This window comes from Scomber japonicus, chromosome 1, assembly GCF_027409825.1.
Source record: "Scomber japonicus isolate fScoJap1 chromosome 1, fScoJap1.pri, whole genome shotgun sequence".
NCBI classification, from domain to species: domain Eukaryota; kingdom Metazoa; phylum Chordata; class Actinopteri; order Scombriformes; family Scombridae; genus Scomber; species Scomber japonicus.
In genome coordinates this window covers 22,392,898-22,411,529 of record NC_070578.1, presented here as the reverse complement: position 1 = coordinate 22,411,529, position 18,632 = coordinate 22,392,898, and the positions used below count along the sequence as shown (strand labels likewise).

At 37.7% G+C, this 18,632-nt stretch overlaps 1 protein-coding gene across 1 annotated transcript; it reads right to left on the bottom strand.

The window, feature by feature from the left end:
- Window positions 1-2,430: 2,430 nt before the first annotated feature.
- On the bottom strand, window positions 2,431-18,147 carry swap70a (switching B cell complex subunit SWAP70a). Its single transcript, XM_053317316.1, has 12 exons — window positions 18,013-18,147; window positions 11,780-11,920; window positions 10,444-10,617; window positions 10,082-10,309; window positions 9,250-9,396; window positions 9,016-9,124; window positions 8,733-8,914; window positions 7,298-7,405; window positions 6,568-6,734; window positions 4,489-4,687; window positions 3,491-3,587; window positions 2,431-3,149 (listed from the first exon to the last, which is right to left on the bottom strand). The coding sequence occupies exons 1-12, from the start codon at window positions 18,106-18,108 to the stop codon at window positions 2,980-2,982; spliced, it is 1,818 nt and encodes a 605-aa protein (XP_053173291.1). The 5' UTR covers window positions 18,109-18,147; the 3' UTR covers window positions 2,431-2,979.
- Window positions 18,148-18,632: the final 485 nt, after the last annotated feature.

The following is an 18,632-nucleotide window of genomic DNA, read 5'->3' as shown; positions in this document are numbered from 1 at the left end:
GAAAAGCACTTGATTAATCGTTTTAAGGGACACGCGAAGTGAGAGTTTCTTAAGTGCGCAATGATGTCTTCTTCCTTGGCCTTTTAGACTTTTTATTTTTGAGTCTGAGGCCCTGATGTTTTTCTCTTGCCAGTGGAAGTGACCCGCAGTTTCCCTCCACAGCAAAACCCAGAGTCCGTTCAACCCTGTGAAACTCTCGGGCCCGTGAGGTCACTGTAGGAAGTTACCTAACCCCCCAAAAACAGAAATCTGCCAGACATTTTTTCACCAGCAGCCAATCCCAAAAAATGTTCCCGTCTCAAATCTGTTTCGATGAGGATATGTTGGACAGGAAAATTATTGATTGGTTATGGGCATTAGGGTACTTTTCGGACACATGGGGCGAGGGTGAGACATTTCGAGATATCCTTATTTTTGGTATGTCGGGGGTTTGTACGAGTTAGCCACGCAGATTAGAAACCCCATATTCTGAGAATAGTGTTCGTAAAAAAGGCAGCACATTTTTTCTCAGATTCTGGGATAAAAATACTTCTCATGGTGGAAATGTGAACAGCAAATCTATTTATCGTACACCAGATTAACAACTCAAGACAAATACTGCAATAACATCAGCTGTTTGTTCCTGACCTTTTCGTCTTCAATCTTGTCTCTGTGCACCAATTGAAGGATTGCCAATCATACAAACAAAAAAAGTCCATAAAAGGAGAAGCAATGAGGATTGCATTGTCTTTTTCAGTTGTAAACCACATTCCTGATTTCAGTATTAGCTCAGAGAATTGGACAATTCGTCTCTATATCTGATCTTATCAGTAAACCACCAGTATGAAGAGATCTACATGAAACTCTTAGTTCAGTGTATACATGCAGGTTCTTATCTCATCTCTTCCTCTGACAACTCTGAACTCAAAATGAACTGTTTCTCTCCCTCTCTCTCTCTCTCTGTCTCTCCCTGGAAGGACACATTTAAGTGGTTTGAGATTTTTTACAATAGAAAGTGAAGAGTTTCATTGTGTGGACTGACTGGCAGACATGAGACAAACAAGTACCCACAGCTGATAGTTTCACCCAGTTTCAGTATTCCTGTAATGTCTCTTTTTTCACTGAAACATGAGGGTAGGGAAGACTTCACAGCGGTGTACGTGTGAGAACAGTGTTTCTTTGTTGCAAAAACTGATATGTTTTGACATGGGCCGAAAGCAAAAATGAGGCCTTACTGCTGTGCGTGACTCATATTGTTTTTGCGATAACTTGAACAATGAAGTCATACACATATCAACAGGCAGGTGAATGGGGATACCAAACTTTTCCTCTCTCTGTACCTGAACTCAGAGTATCTGTCGATAACGTGCACCAATCTGACACCACTGCTGCCTTTTTCACAAGTTTGACATCTTGTACCTGGTTGTGCACAAGTTAGAGGAATCTTTTTTTCCTGTCAGGTATCAAGAAGTCGTGGATCACTGTGGCACTAAAAGTTGCTGACAGCCTCTCGTGACTGAATGAAAATAACTGATGGCATAAACACTGAATTTTGCAACACCACAGCTGATAACCGATCTGTGTAATCAGATCAGTATCACTGCTGATACCACTCACAAAAATGTGACCGTCTATCCCTGCAGGTAACGGCAATGCTTTTATCCTGCTGGGAGGGTGTATGGTGATATTCTGCATTTCTCCTGTTGTCAGCAAATTCCCTGAAAGGACTAAAAAAAACACTGAGTTAAAGTATTGTTTGTGTTGCCAAAGCCTGATAAAGTTCATTACTCTGTGGCTCACACTCCTGTTTGACTAACTACAGTGCCCAGATGTTTTAGGAAATTATATTTTTAAAAATGGGTCACAAACTCTAGCTTTGTTTTTTAAAGATTTCTGTCTTCATATGGAATGAAGGGGCTTGGGGCTGAATGCCAAACAGTGTAGGGAAGGATAAGAATGCACTCAGACTGTTACTCTTGCAGATGATGATATGAAAAATATAGAATAAGATCAGCCTTAACCTTTAATAATGAAAACAAAAGGACCAGGCAACATCTGGACGATGTGGCTCCTTTTTCAACAATATCTAGCACTTGGGGCATCCTGGTAGCCAGATGGTTAAGACTGGTCACCTTGTTGCATGTGATACACCTCTCTCCCCTTGTTTTCTACAAAAATGACAAAAAATAAAAGTAACTCCAAGCATTAGTGTGTACACTCAGCATCCACAGTTCAATGTCCATGCAATATTTTCTTGCAGCTTCCACATGAGCCTGTAGCACCTGCACAGCGGATCCCTCTGTTCCTCAGTTTATAGTGAACTGACGATCCTGTTCATATGGTGACACCTGGTGGACACTCTTTGTCCTGATCAGGAGGTAAATTACCCTCAATGAAAGAAAGAAAATGTGACACTTGTTGCTATTTTAGACACATGTAGGCATCTTTATTTGGAAACAGCAGCCTCAAGCTATATAAAATGTTCTTATATATGAAATTTAAATCCACTTTTATAAAGAATAGTTGGTGTTTTACTTTCTTTTTTTATCATGTTGATTATGACAGACAGCCTTCACTTAACTCTAGCTAATAAAAGTTTTTATCAGGAAATGAAGCCAGTGCTGTCAACAAGAAAATGAATTAACTGTTATAATTTGCAGGATATCAGTTATTTTCCATCACAACAGGTTTATGTCAAAACACAACTATGGGAAACAACCACAAAGTATGAAATTAAAGAAATTATAGTCAGCAGATAGACTGAGAAAGGATGACCTGAAATTACCAGCTGCAAAGCAAAACAAAACAAAAACTGTTAAACATGAATGTTAAAGATGAAACAGATGAAATGCAGTTCATCCAAGCTGCACATATAAAGGCAAAACGTGACTCTAATGAAATCTGTAAAATATTTTTGTTTTTTTGCAGCTATTACGTGGCTCAGTAAATTTATGTTATAAAACCTTTCAGACCTGGAATGTAAAAACACTGGCTCAGTAGTTAATTATGGTCAGAGTCTCCCTCATCAGCATGCGGCCCATATAAACATGGTGAGCCCCCCTGAGCCCCCTGGTTTTTACTCTCCTGCCACAACTTCTTTCTCAACTCCAGCTCAATGTCAGTAAATGCAGCCGGACCCCAGTTGGTCATCTTCTGAGGTGCTTTATCACCTAAAAGACCAAGAGAAAGAGAGGGGGGGGGGCACCTTTAAACAAGACAAATCACTGATGCAAATATGTCCACAAAGTAGAACATTGGATGTGGAACAACAATAATTTAGGCTTAAACTCTCAGTTTTGTCAGTACTGTGGGTGAACTGTGTTAATGTCTAGTTGGCCTAAAGTATATGAGCAATATTACAGTTACATAATGTTGCAAAACCCAGTTGTCATGAACTTTAATGTAAAAATCTCTGCAGTTAAATGCTGGTCACTTTAAAATCTTTAACTACAAGACTGTTCATACATGAGTAAATGATGACCAAAAACTAATGAGCTAGCGACCCCTTTACCTGGCTGGATGAGACGCACCAGCCCCTCATGTCTGGCCACTTTGTCTTTCCAATTCTTAGTCTTGTTAGCTGCTCGCTCAAGCTTCTTCGACACCACCTAGAAATGAAGAAGGAAGAGGAAGAAGCGTTCACATCTATGAACTCTGAACAGATGTCAGCACAGTACAGACCTGCAGATAAACGTCTGTATTTTGAGACGGATGAAACCAATATTTTGCACTTATGCACCAAACTGGACAGATTTTATGGATTCTTGAGCCTTTATGTTTTGTATTAAATTACTTATATCAACAGCGTTTGTGTTGTTTTCTGTAGTGTTGAACTGAGTTATCCTTTAACAGAATAAAGATACCAAATTTACTTGATTTTCCACATTACTGGAGTTAGATTTAATTTGTCTACATGTCATTTGTCTACATAGTTATTCTGACTTGTGCTAGCAGGGCCCCCTCACTCACAAAATTTCAAAACTATTCTATAATTTCCATGAAAATTCACAACATTTAAATTCATTTCATTACAGACAATAAAATTGATGTACATGACTTTTCAAAAAACGTCAATGACTTTAGTTTGTTTCATGACTTTTCCAGGCCCTGGGCTATGCATTGAACCTCCAAACTTTTTTGCCATGAACTGAAATATTTTTTAAACATCAAAAAGGTGTCGGGTGCTGAAAGCTGGCAACAAATACCAGGTCAGATTCAAAATCTTTTTTATCTATTATTTGATCAGATACATCAAATAAAACAAAAATAATAACCTAGCCAGTTATACTGTAATTTAGGTTCTTATGTGCATTGTGTGTTCAGACATTTGACTTTGACTTGTGTTATAAAGAAGTCTTTTGAGGAAGTTTGTGTTTTCATTCCTCAGACTTCTGATCACTTAGTATCAAAACCAAAACTCTGACTAGTAGATGAGACACACCAGTCCCTCATGTTACTCCTCATTACTGACTGTAAGTCTTATAGCTCTGCTGTTACATTTAGCCTGACCTGATACTCCTGCAGTGCTCCTTGACGCTCTCTCTCCAGTGTCTCCAGCTGCTGCATGGCTGCCTGCAGGTCTCTCTCCTTGGCCTGCTGCTCGGTCACCAACTCCTGCTTCTCAGCCTGAGTCTGAGACAGCGCCCTCTGCTGCTGCAGGTGGATCTGCTCCAGCTCTGCCCTTTTCTCTGTCTCCTCCTCCAGCAGCCTGTGAGGAAATGCACAGCAAGCATGCTTAAAAATATATTTTAACAGTCTTCTTTATCCACTTAGTTTCTGTTCAGTACACAGGGATAAACAAGCTGAAGCCATAACACACTGGATGTGTTAGTTTTATCAGTTCAATCACATTCACTCCAACAGAGAATCTGCCTTTAAAGTATTTGTTTTGAACATCACCCACGCTAACACAGCCAGATGATTCAAAATATACACAGAGAAGCAAGCAGGACTGAACACTGTGAGTGTATTTCACTGAATTAAACCAGCTGATGGAAAACAATGACTGGACCACTGTGATAATCATATTTATTGATTGTCAGTGCCAGTGATTTTCTAAGATTGTGTATTTGTGGGATTGTTGTACTGGAATGAACTGTGTTGTTAGTTGTCATTAATTAGACAACAAAAAAGTTCACATTTAAAATAGCCATTTACTGTACAATCACTGTGATTGAGCCTGAGCCATTTATTGTTTTATTCATTGATTTTTGGAGCATTTTGTGCCTTTTTAGACTGTTGACAGGAATTGAGAGGAGAGGCAGAGATAAGGAATGACATGGATCAAGGTCCCTGACCAGACTTGAACCAGGGACGTTGTGATCACTTGATCAGCATCTCAAACACTTTGGCCACCAGGAGGCTCCTTCTCATCATCTTCTATCGTCAGATGCATTTTGCTGAGCTATGCTTGAATTTATATTCATTAACAACGACATTATGAATTTAAATTTAATGTCATATTAATCATATAAAATTTCTTGTCATTATATTTTGTGTTAATAGTAAGGAGTCCTGAATTAGTGACCATTACAATCTAGGCTCAGAAGAGCCCTAAAGTAAATGCTCTTGAGTGTGTAAGTTCATTGAGTTCATATTAAGAAAACTAGCCATACAAACATACATATAAGGAAAGGAATTTTAATGTTCAAGCTTTTTGAAGGAAGACTAACTGTCCCGGAAGTACTTTATAGACAAGATTGATCTGCTGAAACTGTTAAAACAAAGGTGAGGGTCTTTTGGGGTTCAATTAATGAACTGCTGCCAAACACACACACACACACACACACACGCACGTATATATATATATATGTATATATATATGCCACTAAGTGATTTTTTATCAACAAGGAAAGCACAGCCGCTCTTTATTAAATCAGCTGATGACACCAGGCTGCTACAGTACAACCACACACACCTTTACACTCATCAGACTGGTCAGTTATAACTCCATATTCATCCTTTTTATGAATTACACATTGCGTTAGCAGCCAAATTTCTTTTCAGAAAAAGTAACTCATGTTTTATTCTTGAAACACATTGCATGGCAAATGCACAATTATAATCGCAATGCTCCAAAGAGTAAGCGCACCCGACTTTTCAAGGGAATGGGAGATGACACTGATTGGTTTACCACATTACCATTTTTCTGCCATTAAATTAGCAAAAGCTGATTTAGACACACCCTAAATGTACTTATGCTTCACATCATGCGCTATAGATAGATCAAATAGGGCCCAAAATATGACTATGCAGTCAAAAAGTTTTTGGGGCTACTGAACTAGTTTACATTACATTAATTGTACAATTCTGTGTATATCCACACACTGTCTTGTGTGTATGTGTGCATGTGTGTGGTCTGTTCAAGGCTACTTTTGGGGACAAATTTCAGACTCAGGACCAGTTGATTGGGGATGGATGTTCCAACTGTGAACAAAAGCTGATTTTTGGGTCAGTAGGTTAGGGTGAAGGTGATGGTTAGAGTAAGTCTCCAGGAAATTAAGTCTATGTAATGTCCCCAAAAGTGACCACGGTCTGATATGAGTGTGTGTGTGCGTGCGTGTGTGTGTGTGTGTGTGTGTGTTGGACCTGGCCTGTAGCTTGCGCATGGCCTCCTCATCCTGCTTGGCCTGCCTCTCATCCTCTAAGGCCTCCGTCAGCTGGTGGTACATGTCCTCCAGCTCCCGGACGCGCTGCAGGTAGTGCTCCAGTTCACTGGACTTCTGAGCCACCTGCTCCTCCATCTGCTGACGCACCTGAGTGAGTCCACACACACACAAAAATGCAGATAATCAGGTTTTCTTACACATTAAGCCAAAGACAAATCTATACAATCTATATATATACAACTGTAAATCTTCAGCCTTTGACTCTGTGTAGTGTGGTGTGTGGTTTTAGTGTCATCTACATCCTCCTCCATGAAACTACAATGATGTAATCTGACCAACGGAAAGACTTTAAGTTCATATCATCTCACGAAGACATTCATCTGTATAATCACTGTATTAACATGATGATTAATGAGAGATTTTGCATCTGACACTCAGTCAAAAGATGATTCAACATCATGGGATATATCATTTAAACTATTTTTAGCTTGTTGTTCCTGGAAGCACGGAGCCACAGACGGGTGATGGTGACTTCATCAGAAAATATGCAGTAAATAGAGAGACAGCTTTATTTCACCAGAATTATCAGTCTTCTTTCTGAACCATGTGTCACCACGTATACTCTGTCTCATTTATCATATCAGCCCATATCATCACCAGGAAAAATGAGCAGTGTTGTTGTTGTTGAGGCAGGCTGAGACTGCAGTTACCATTTTCTCTCTCTCTAGATCCAGTCTGTAGCGATCCTGCAAGTCTAACTGAGTCTGCTTCCTCATGTGCTCCTCCATGGCCGCTTGAGCCGCAGCCTCTTCCATTTTCTGTGAAGCACAAAAGAGGAAAGAGCTGTTACTTTACTGAGAAACAAGACTTAAAAGAGAAACTCAGATTTGTTAAACAGTATGTGGTTACTTGAAAAGGAAGTAATAAGTCATGTCAGCACATTTTTTAAATTCGAGGAAAGAGATTTGCAGGCAAAGACGTAAAGTAAAATCCTAGTCTCTTTCCCTGTCATCTCTATTATGTGATATTGTGGCAAATTACATTAGATTGTATTACACTAAATGCAACTATTCTAAAATGAAGTGCAGATCAGACTCAGAGTTAAAAAAGCCTTTACATCTCAACGTTTACTAAAGGCCATCTGGCAAGGTAAAAAGAGAAGTGAGAAGCCATCAATAATGTGCTGCAGCTCTGAAACAATGGAGGTCATACGCCTCGCTTGTCACTTCATGCAGGTGTCCCTGACTGATATATAGTGTCATTTGCATAGAGGGTTTTGCTTCCCTTTTAAGTAACAGGGTTGTGCGGTATCATCTGTGAGCATGTGTTTCTCTTAGTCAATTTGGGTTTTTACGTTATATTGAACCAGAATATGTGAAAATAAAGGGAAGTAGATCAAAAATTCTGTTTTTATACTGCATTACCAGTACCACAAACCTACAACCACCAGGTCATCAGTAAGACAGATCAAAGTTTTGCCACATTTTTCCCTCTTTAGGATAATCTTTAACATCTTTAATTAAACACGCTATGCCGAAAAGAATTAAAACCGCTCATGAAGTTCAGATGTATTTTTTGTCTGTCTAGAATCTATAGATTCATATTTGTAACAATAATAATTCACACATCTGTATAAATGTGTGATACTTGAATCTCCTGACAGCGTACAAGAGAAATATAAAATAACACCAACACCTTTCACCATAAAGCTGCCCTGTAATAGTACATTTATATGTCATTACTGTATGTTCAGCTTTTATAGAGAAGAGGACTTGATTCAACACTATAATGATTTTTGAGGCTGTAGTTTTTGATTTGTTTCAATTAATGGAACTGCAACATATTTGCAATATCGTTTTAGAAAATAAACCACTGATTGAACACTGCACCTTTTGTGAACATCAAAAACCCCTAACCCTAATGACTGAGACAAATCATAATCAGACAGAAACAGAAGGAGGAAGTCACTGTACCAGAAACAGCAATGTCTGACAACTTATGTCTGGGACCAAAATTGTTTACTGAAGTAAGCATGACTAGAAAGTGGACTCCATTAAATGACAATTGAGTTGTCCAATTGGTTACTGGAACTATGTCAGAAACCCTTTTTCTGAATGTCAGTTTCATGTCGACACAAATCAGTACCTTCCTCATATTCTCCAGCTGTTTCTGTTTGTTCTCATTGGCCACCTGGAGCTCCTTCATCCTCTCTACCATATCACCCTCCTCGGTCTGCTGCCTCTGCCGGAGCTCCTTGCGCCTCCTTCGGGCCTCGCGGTGAGGAGAGGACAGCCCCAACCTCAGCAGCTGAATGCATGTCTGAATAGCTGCCATGAGACAGAGAAAGAGGGGATTCATCGACTGATCCACCCAACCTCCACAACAAGAGATGATGATGACAAAACGACTAATTAAAATGACTAACTACCTTGAATCCATTCCTGCTTTTTCTTTTTATCTGACGCGCTGATCTCAAAGCTTTTGTCAGAGCACTTTATAATAAACAGGCATTTCTTCCCTTCTTTATCTAGCAGAGACTGCAAGAGAGAATAACAAGTCATGGCACTCTTTCATGTTTCTATATGAAAAAAAAACAGTATTATATCATATCCAGGTGACAACACAAACTAACATACATAAAACTTCAATATTGAGTGTTTACCTCCACACAACAGTTTTGGTCCAGAGAGATAACTCCTTTCAGCTCCACAAGATCCTCACACGCGTAGTACGACAGTGAGTTGGGTTTAAGCACAAACCAGCGCTCGTTCCAGTTCTTCCTCATATGGCCCTTTTTCATCATGTAGCCCTTCAGTAGAAATAAACAAAGACACTTCAGTTGTCCAATATTCCTCAATAGATAGAGACATATTTTTTGTCATATCTCAAAGGCTTTGTTCCATTATATAATTCCAATGTTTTATGATTTTATCACTCAGTTTGTTCTTAAGAAATTCATATATTTGTTTTCTGTTTCTGCTTTAATAAGTGCTTTCTTTAAATACCAGTATATTGGGGACCCAAGTCAAAAGCATTGTCAAAAGCACCAAATTCCACCTGTGCAGTTTTAATAGATGGAACAATTTATTCTAATTATTTATATAATCACACTCAACAGGGAGTGGGGAAACTGTGAGACAGACACAGATGAGCAGCCATGGATTCCCTCATGTGCTATTTCAATGACCCAGTGTTCATTTGACACAATATACAAATTTAACTTTAGCTGTTTTTTCTGGTGACATCAATAATGTTTTGAGAACAAATGAACTATGAAATACATTTTGTTAGGTCAGTTGTTTCTTACAGTAGTTTATTCTTAGGTTCCCCCCAGACCCCAGTCTGTAGTTCATGTATGTTAGTAGGATGAGAGTTAAATATGTACTGTAAGGGGTGAGTCTGTGGATTAAGGGTCATGTATTGTTCTTGAGTTATTAGATTATAATGTCTACACACACATACACAGTACACATGCACCATGAGATCAGTCTAACCTGCTTGAGCACATCCAATATGAGTTCTTGGAAGACCTCATTGATGCCCATAGACAGAATCTGGCGGTGTATGCCTTTGCTGAAGTAACTGAGTCCCACCAGTTCAATCAGCTCCCAGGCAGTCAGGCAGTTCTTCTTCCTGTACAGGTGGAGCTTGTAATCCACAAACTTCTCCTCACTCCATCCGATCCCCATGGCTTCCATCAGCTTTTGCAGGAAGTACTCGATCTAAGGAGATGAAAAACTTGTTACATTTTTGATTGTAAATTCAAGATGCCACTGTTTCTGCTCTGAGACAGGCAATGGGACAGATGTGACTAATGTGATTAATGTAGATAAAAACTTCTCAAGCTCTTTCTCACCTCTTCAATGACGATGACTAGTGGGTACTTTTCTTCTGACAGAAAGTTGAATATGCACCACACTTTGAAACAATCATTGTCTGAGATTAGCAGATTTTTAGTGCAGATATTCTTCTTGTAACACAAAGTCCAGCACATCCTGCACAACTCCAGTACATCAAAATCCTCTTGTACCTGTGATTGAACATGAAGCATTCAGTCAGAGTCAAAGTCAAACAGTTCAGCACAAGGGAGGGCAGTGTGTTTACAAATGCTATGCAGGGGACTAGTGTTTGTCTCTTTTCAAAACCTCGAGCCTCCAGGATGTGAGGTACAAACCTGATATAGCTAAATGCCTCATTTTAATTCAAGTCAGAGCCTACAAGAAAGAGGCAGGAAAACAGCTACCAAGTACAAACAGGGAAACTAAAGCAGTTTCATAGTTGGTCTTACAACATTTTAACAGATGTGTTTGCAGCGTATTACACTACCAGTCAATAAACTACAGGACAAAAAATATCTATCAGAGTGCATACTCCTCTCTTTAGAGAAAATTTCATATTTCAAAACATTGAAATAACATTTATTCTATCAATAAATAAATAACAGACAGTGTTACACTGGGTAGAACAGGGAAGTGGAAACCATTTCCTGTTACAGTTGGTTTCATACAGTTCTTCTCATAAAGGAAATTAAGAGAATTTTTATTGTGTGAGATTGTCAAGCTAGTTGGTTTCCTGAATTGAATTCTGAAACAAAGGCATGTGAGACTTGTTTGTAGCAAAATGCAACATACATATAAGCAATTTTCAGAGGATTATTTGTAAATACTATTTTAGTACAGCTGTTCTGAGATTTACTATTTGTTCATTTAGTTTTCCTGCAATCAGTTCAGTGCTAACCAAAAGTTAGCAATTATACTAGGTTAGCTGTGTGAGCCTAATGTGTTACTACATACTAAGTAATTGTAACTGTTAGTGCTGCTGTTTATTGTCAGGGTGACTCTTTTTACTTTTGATCTTGTAGGTTACATGTATATTATTAGAATAATAACATGCAAGTTTCTATGAGGACTTATTGCTGATTCATCCCAGCATTGTGGCCAATGCTAATTTGAAATCCATTTTCTTTATTATTTCCTCTAAAAACCTCAAAGGTCAATTGCTGTCATCAAAGTTTATTGACAGCACAGCACATAACGTGAGAGCTGAATAAACATAGAGAAAAAAGGAAAAAGTTTATGTATCAGTACTGAAACTCATACAAACTATTTAGAAAGCATCCAATGATATTCAGTCCTCGTTTCCATGTTATTTATAGCATGTTGACAGGAGTTAACTTTCAGCTTGTTGCCCACCTTGTCAAGAATAAATGTGTTGAGGTAGGGCATGTAGCCCTGGTTGGACAGAGGCCCCGAATCATCATCTTTGAAATGCTCTTCGAGGGCCTTAGGGTCATGAGGGATCTTCATCAGTGTGCATATGTTGTGAGACAGCACCTAAAATACCACAGGCAAGTGAATTAGATAGTATCTGTATAAAACATGCACACTACAAGTGAAGAAACAGATAATAATTCATTCACATGAAAGGTAAGTTGAGATCATGATCAAGACCTGCTTCATGGTTTTTGGGTTGTGCTACCAGAAATGCAAAACCGCTAACATTTACAAGCACTACTGATCAAGCGTTGCCTCAGATCTTGATGATGAAATTGAATTTCTTGAACTGAGCCATCGTTACACAAGGTAGTTAAGCAGAACATACACCCAGGATAATAAAAGTGTTTCACATATGAAAATGTGTAATTTTGACTAAGCAGTAGCTTCTCGTTAACAAGGAATATAGTTTAATTACAGTAAACTCCACTTGCAAAAGTTTTCCTCTGACACTCCACAGATAGCACTTGGTACATTGAGCTTTAAACTCAGGGATACGGATAAAGACCACAAATGAAAAATAGGGACTTTTAGACATTTTTCTAGCCACTCTACAGTGTTGAAAAAGCATATGTGTGACATGAAAAACCCTGCAGGACCATTGAAGTCAGACTGTGTCTTTATCACGCTGGGCACATAGACATAGACCCAGCAGGCAAACAAACTCAGGCCCAGAATCCCATACAGCAAAACACAACCTCTCTCTCTGGCCTTTCCTACAGAAAAAAGGCCTGTAACAAGGTCTCTTATGACTTCAACAACATTTAAAGTGGCTTAAACAGGCTTACATTTTCTCCCTTTTTTAAAAACCCTGCATGAGTGTTACTACACAAGGGAGACATTAATAAGCAGTAAAATCTATGAAAGACTGGAGGATAAACAGGAGCATTTGAGAAGAGTAACAGCATACTGGCATCTCTGTAGCAAAATACACAATATGCAGGGTGCAAAAATATACTAACATGCCTAGAAATACATAAGGACAGTTACAAGACAACAAAAAACAACCATAGTAAATACACAATAAACAACACAATAGTAAGTAACAGGTAAAAATATGTGCTATGCTAAAAAGTGCACTGAAGTTACTGAATTAAAAAATAATTTAAGCATTATTTAATGCTGTATTTAAGTTGTACTACTTAGGGGAGAATACGTTTGGTAACCCTAACCCTAACCCTTCCTCATAAACCGTATCCTGTATAGATTCCCCTTTCATGTGTAATGGAGTGGACTTAATCTCACACTATGGAGTTGGTTGTCCCTGTGTTATTTTAATGGGGAAAAATAAAAAATTAAGGCAATCTAAGAAACTCATTTAAAATATTTAGTTTCATTGAAATAAAACAACACATCTCCTGCATCAATCATTCCTGTAAGTGCATTTTTTATCCTTATATAACCATACTGTGTAGTTTAACTTATCTGACTGCTCTGCAGTGGTGTGCACAGACTTTTTGAAGGGCAGGGGCGAAAAGAAACAAAGGGGCACATACAACGCCTTCTTGCCACTGTAGAGGGCACTTTAGTGTGTGTTTTTGCCACCCAAGAGGGCAGTTTAGTGTGTTTTGCCAACCAGGAGGGCACCTTAGCACATTTTGGCTCCTAAGAGGACACATTTGCATGCATTTCTCAACAATTGGGCCACAGGGGATGGGGGGGGGGGGGTCTCACCTTTGTTCCTGGCTATTTTGCTATCTAAAAAGATATATCACCCCATATACGTATTTGCCAACATGTGACCACCAACCCTGAAGAGACTGTGACAAACAACCCCAACTGGGATTTTTTGTTACCAGCAAAGCTAAAAAACACATGTTGCTGCGTAGCAAATAAAAAAGACATCTAAACTATCACTCTCTCTTCATACTCTTTAACAGTAGGCCTAATGATTGTTTTATGATAAACCTACTGTGTAAAAGCCTAGAAGAGAAACATTGAAGAACAGGATATTTACATTTATATTTTTGATATCTGTGACGTTAATTCATTAGTACTCTGCTTTGTATTGTATTTTGAAATGAGCCAGAATGAAGAAACAGAAACATGGTGTTTATTGGCTGAGTTAGCTCTGATATCATTTGTAAGCCTTTACATTGTATTATTTTACACACAGCAAACTTCATGTATGTTAAAGTCAAACAGTGATATGTTACTGAAGGATAACTTCACGGCTGCTGAGATTATTCTTGCCAAATTATTATGCTCTTGTTCAAGGCAAATCAAGGCAGTTTTATTTATATAGCGCATTTCATACACAATGGCAACTCAATGTGCTTTACATAAAACAGAAAAACATGTAATTTGAGAAACATTAAAACATACAATTAACCCCCCACCCCCCACACTAATAATAAAAACAAAGTACAGAAATAAAATGCTAGAATAGAGCATTAAATATAAGATTGCAGCATAAAATAATGATTAGCTTTAAAATCATTAAAAGGACATAGAGTGCAAATGAAATATTAAAATGTAAAGTGCTTTAAAAGAGCTCAATCATTAGCACAGGAGAAGAGAAGTGTTTTTAACCTGGATTTAAAAATGTTCACAGTTGGGGCTGATTTCAGTTCTGCTGGTAGTTTGTTCCAGTTGTGTGCAGCATAACAGCTAAAAGCTGCTTCACCATGTTTAGTTTGAACTCTGGGCTCAACTATCTGACCTGAGTCAGTAGATCTCAGAGCTCTACTGGGTTTATATTCTACTAACATGTCATTCATGTATTCTGGACATAAACCATTCAGTGATTTGTAGACCAGTAGCAGAACTTTAAAATCTATTCTATAGCTGACTGGGAGCCAGTGTAAAGACTTTAGAACTGGAGTAATGTGCTCTGATCTCTTTGTTCTGGTTAAAACTTTTTTGTGGGAGTCCAGTCAGAAGACCGTTACAGTAGTCGAGTCTACTTGAGATGAAAGCATGAATCAACTTCTCCTGGTCTGTTTGAGACATAAAACCCTTCACTCTGGAGATAAAATGTTTTTTATAATGTATAGACGATTTGTGAAACTTTAAGGAGGATGCACATTTGAAATAAGAAATGGTTCAGAGTTGTGTGAGTTAGAAGTGTTGATGGTAGGGACACAAAAAACCCCTGTGTCAAAAGTCATATAGGCCTTGTTGTTATACCCTTGCTATTCTTGGGACTAATGTGTTGATACCCCCAAAGTATGAAAAGAAGTTCTTGTTCTCTGAATTGTAAGTCTGTGAAGTGACAGTGTGATAGACGCTTTCTTTAGAAATGGATTGAAAATAATGAAAGCATTTTACCTAGCACTGTCTTAATATTATCGTCTCTAGAAAATTCATAAACAGAAATATTTATTATTGTACTCCAGACATTTTGTGGTATTCATTCATAGTGATATGAGATATGAATAAAAAGAAATATGTAAATGTATAATACAATACTAATTCATTCATTTTGCAAGATCTGCTTTTAAATTTTTACTTTACATGATGAAGCCTATAAAATATATTAAATAATAATCATCTGAGATTATGTGTGAAGTTTGAATATTGTGGTTTTCACTTTTGGTTTCAAACATGTTTCTGTGCTTACCTTAGCTTCTGCTTTCTATAACGAGGAATGACATAAAGGACCATTGTGCAGTGTTGAAGCGCTTTGATCACCATAGAGGTACGTCTTTCACTATCAAATTGATAGCTGGCAGTGTTCATTTCATAATGCACAAATGGGGGGGTGGGGTGGGGGGGGGTACACAACCAAACATGTAGACCCATCTCTGAAAACAAAAATATTTCTACCAAGTTAATATCTATCACACGCCAATCACTGCACATCCACATACGCTCACTTCTGTTCTACTCCTTCAAAACAAAAACTCCACATCTTCACTGTGTGAATGCTTAACTGAAAGAAACATACATTGACTCTAAGCCACCTGTTAAGAAAAAACTTTGTATAAAAAATAAATTTGTTATCTTAGCCCACAATCACCAGATCATCCTAAACATCTGGACTTTGAAAAGACAATGCAAGAAACTGAGCCTGTTTCAAAGAAATGTCAGAAAATATCTGAGTTTATTTCTCTTAAATTTGAAGGAGTGAACCGAAAGTGAGTGTATGTGGATGCATGATTGACGTGTGATGAGAAAAGTGAAGGGTAATAAATGTGTGGGCGTCCTGTTCAAGCAGTGGGGCACCTTGTTTTTATTGTATTATTGTATTATGTAAGTATGGATGTCTATAACGCTAGGTTACATAAGTATGTCCTTACTGCTAAACCCAACTGAAAAGTACAGTTTGATCAGTTCTTCCAGGACAGGCATAATGCACGACAAGCGACGTCTCTCCAGTGCTGCACACTGAGGCTATGTGACTGCTTGGCAGAATAAAACACCTTTTTTAGAGTTTTTTTCTCGCAAATTTGCGACTTTATAACGTCAAGAATATCCTTTTTTTTTCTTGTGAATTTGCAACTTTATAATGTCGGAGGATATCCAAGGTTTTTTCTTAGAAATTTACGACTTTAATCTCAGAAATTCTGAGTTTTTTCTCGAAATATTGTGCAATGTGTGCAGACATTGCAGGAGAATGATAGCAGCAGGAAGACTTCTACCATATGAACCAGGGGCGATTCTAGGATCAGGCCTTTAGAGGGGCTCAGCTCCTAATGATAATTTGACATACAATGCCCAAACCCCCTGCTAAATTACTCATTTCAGTACATAAAATAAATTACAACAATAAATATTAAGTAGAGTGGTCTACTATAGTGTATAATAATAATAATGGTTCAGAATAAACAATCACAGATTTCTACAGAGAGGACTCTAAGATAGTTAATAAACCCTGAGGGAAAGACTATATTAATGACAGAACTACATTAAATCATTTGAACCTTGAAACATAAGTGCACCTAAAAGCATCCCTGAAAAGGGTCTAAAATTGCCACCAATATGAACACATGTTGTGCACTGTGTAGTTTACAGAGGTCGTCTGAAATTTGGCTTGCTGCAAAACCAGACTTTTTTCTGTGCAGGTTGTTAACAAAAGAGGAAAACTATCCTATGTTGTGTGCTGAGAACGTTTGTTTAGTTATCGGGAGAGGTATTGTGCTATTTGACGGTAAAAATTCATTTTTAATGTTTACTTTTGTACTTAAGTACATTTTAGAGGCTGTACTTTATTACTTTTACGTTAAGGAATTGAATTAGTACTTTTTAAACAAAATCTGTACTTCTAGGCTACTTAAGTGGAACTCTCTCCCACCAGACATTCACACTTCAGACTCTGTCTACACCTTTAAATCCCGCCTGAAAACGCACCTATTCAGAGTGGCATACTCTGTCTCTCACTAACTATGCAATCATATTCTTGTTTTATTTATAGTACTAATGCACTTTGTAGTCTCATTCATACTTATTCTTTATCTTTGCACTAAGTGTTACCTGATTTATATTGTTTGATGTACTGTTGTTGTGTTATATGTGCCTTGTAAGGTGTCCTTGAGTGCTTTGAAAGGCGCCTTTAAATAAAATGCATTATTATTATTATTATTATTATTACTATTATTATTAAGTACAGAATGTGAGAAACTCAAAATAATGACTTAGCATCTCAAAATAATGACATAGCATCTCAAGATAATGAGAACCTTTCAAAATAATGTATCTCAATATGACATAGCATTTCAAAATTGATGAAAAAATCAAAATAATGATTTAGTATCTCAAAATAATGAGATACTCATAAGTAATAAGATATGCTTTCTTTTTATTCTGAGATTGTATCTCATTATTTTGAGATATTGTCATCATTTTAATATTGTTTCTCGTTATTTTTGATTTACTAAGTCATTGTACTGAGAAAGTTTCTCATTATAATAAGTTACTTTTTTTAAATACCATTGGCGGAAATGGGCTATAGCCTACTCTCTAAACCCACAACCCCTCAAAATGTCTGTGCACGTCCCTGAACGTATTTGAGTAATGGACTTACTTGCCACCATTGATATGAAGTTACACACTAGGAAGCTGTTACGTCGCATGTTAATTGAATCAAAAATGAGAATACAGACAAAATATTAAGAAAATGAAATCGGGAGTCGTGATCGAGACACACGTGAACTTATTTTGCAGTGGACGTTCCTCAACTAGCAAACAAGAAGAAAACAAGTGATCCACACCTTTAACTGAGATTTGGAGACTTTTCCACGATGGTCCAAGTCCAGGGCCGTGAAGGCGTGCCATATGGATTTCAAAAGCTCCCCACGAAGCCACATTTTGTCCCGTAGTAGCACCACCGGAGGTCTCCGTGTGTGTGTCTGTATCAGTGTTGCTCCAAGTGTCCGCCTCTCAATCTGTGATATGATGATGTTGGACCAGCACGGAGAGGTGTGAGAATAGCGCCACATAACGCTTGATTCATGTTAATCATCTTCATCATTAATCTGCTGCCACATGGGAAAACCTTTGAGTTCAAGGACTATAAGTGGTGAAATGTAACCATGTAAGTTACTGTGTCATTTTTGGGTACTTCTACTTTATACTTAACCTCCATTTATACTTTCTACTCCACTGCATTTGTTTGTAGTTCCTTTTCAGATGACGATTTGATAACACAATTTAAAAAATAAAACATTGTAAAAGATGAAACTAATGGTTAACAACTTGTTGGCTTTTGTCTTTTAAAAAAACTGTATATAATTGGAGTCATATTTCTTGGGAGTTTTTAACAGCTTAAACCAGATATTGATTTTTTCCCTGTAAACTTCTCACATGGTTTCATTTCAATAAATGTTTAAAG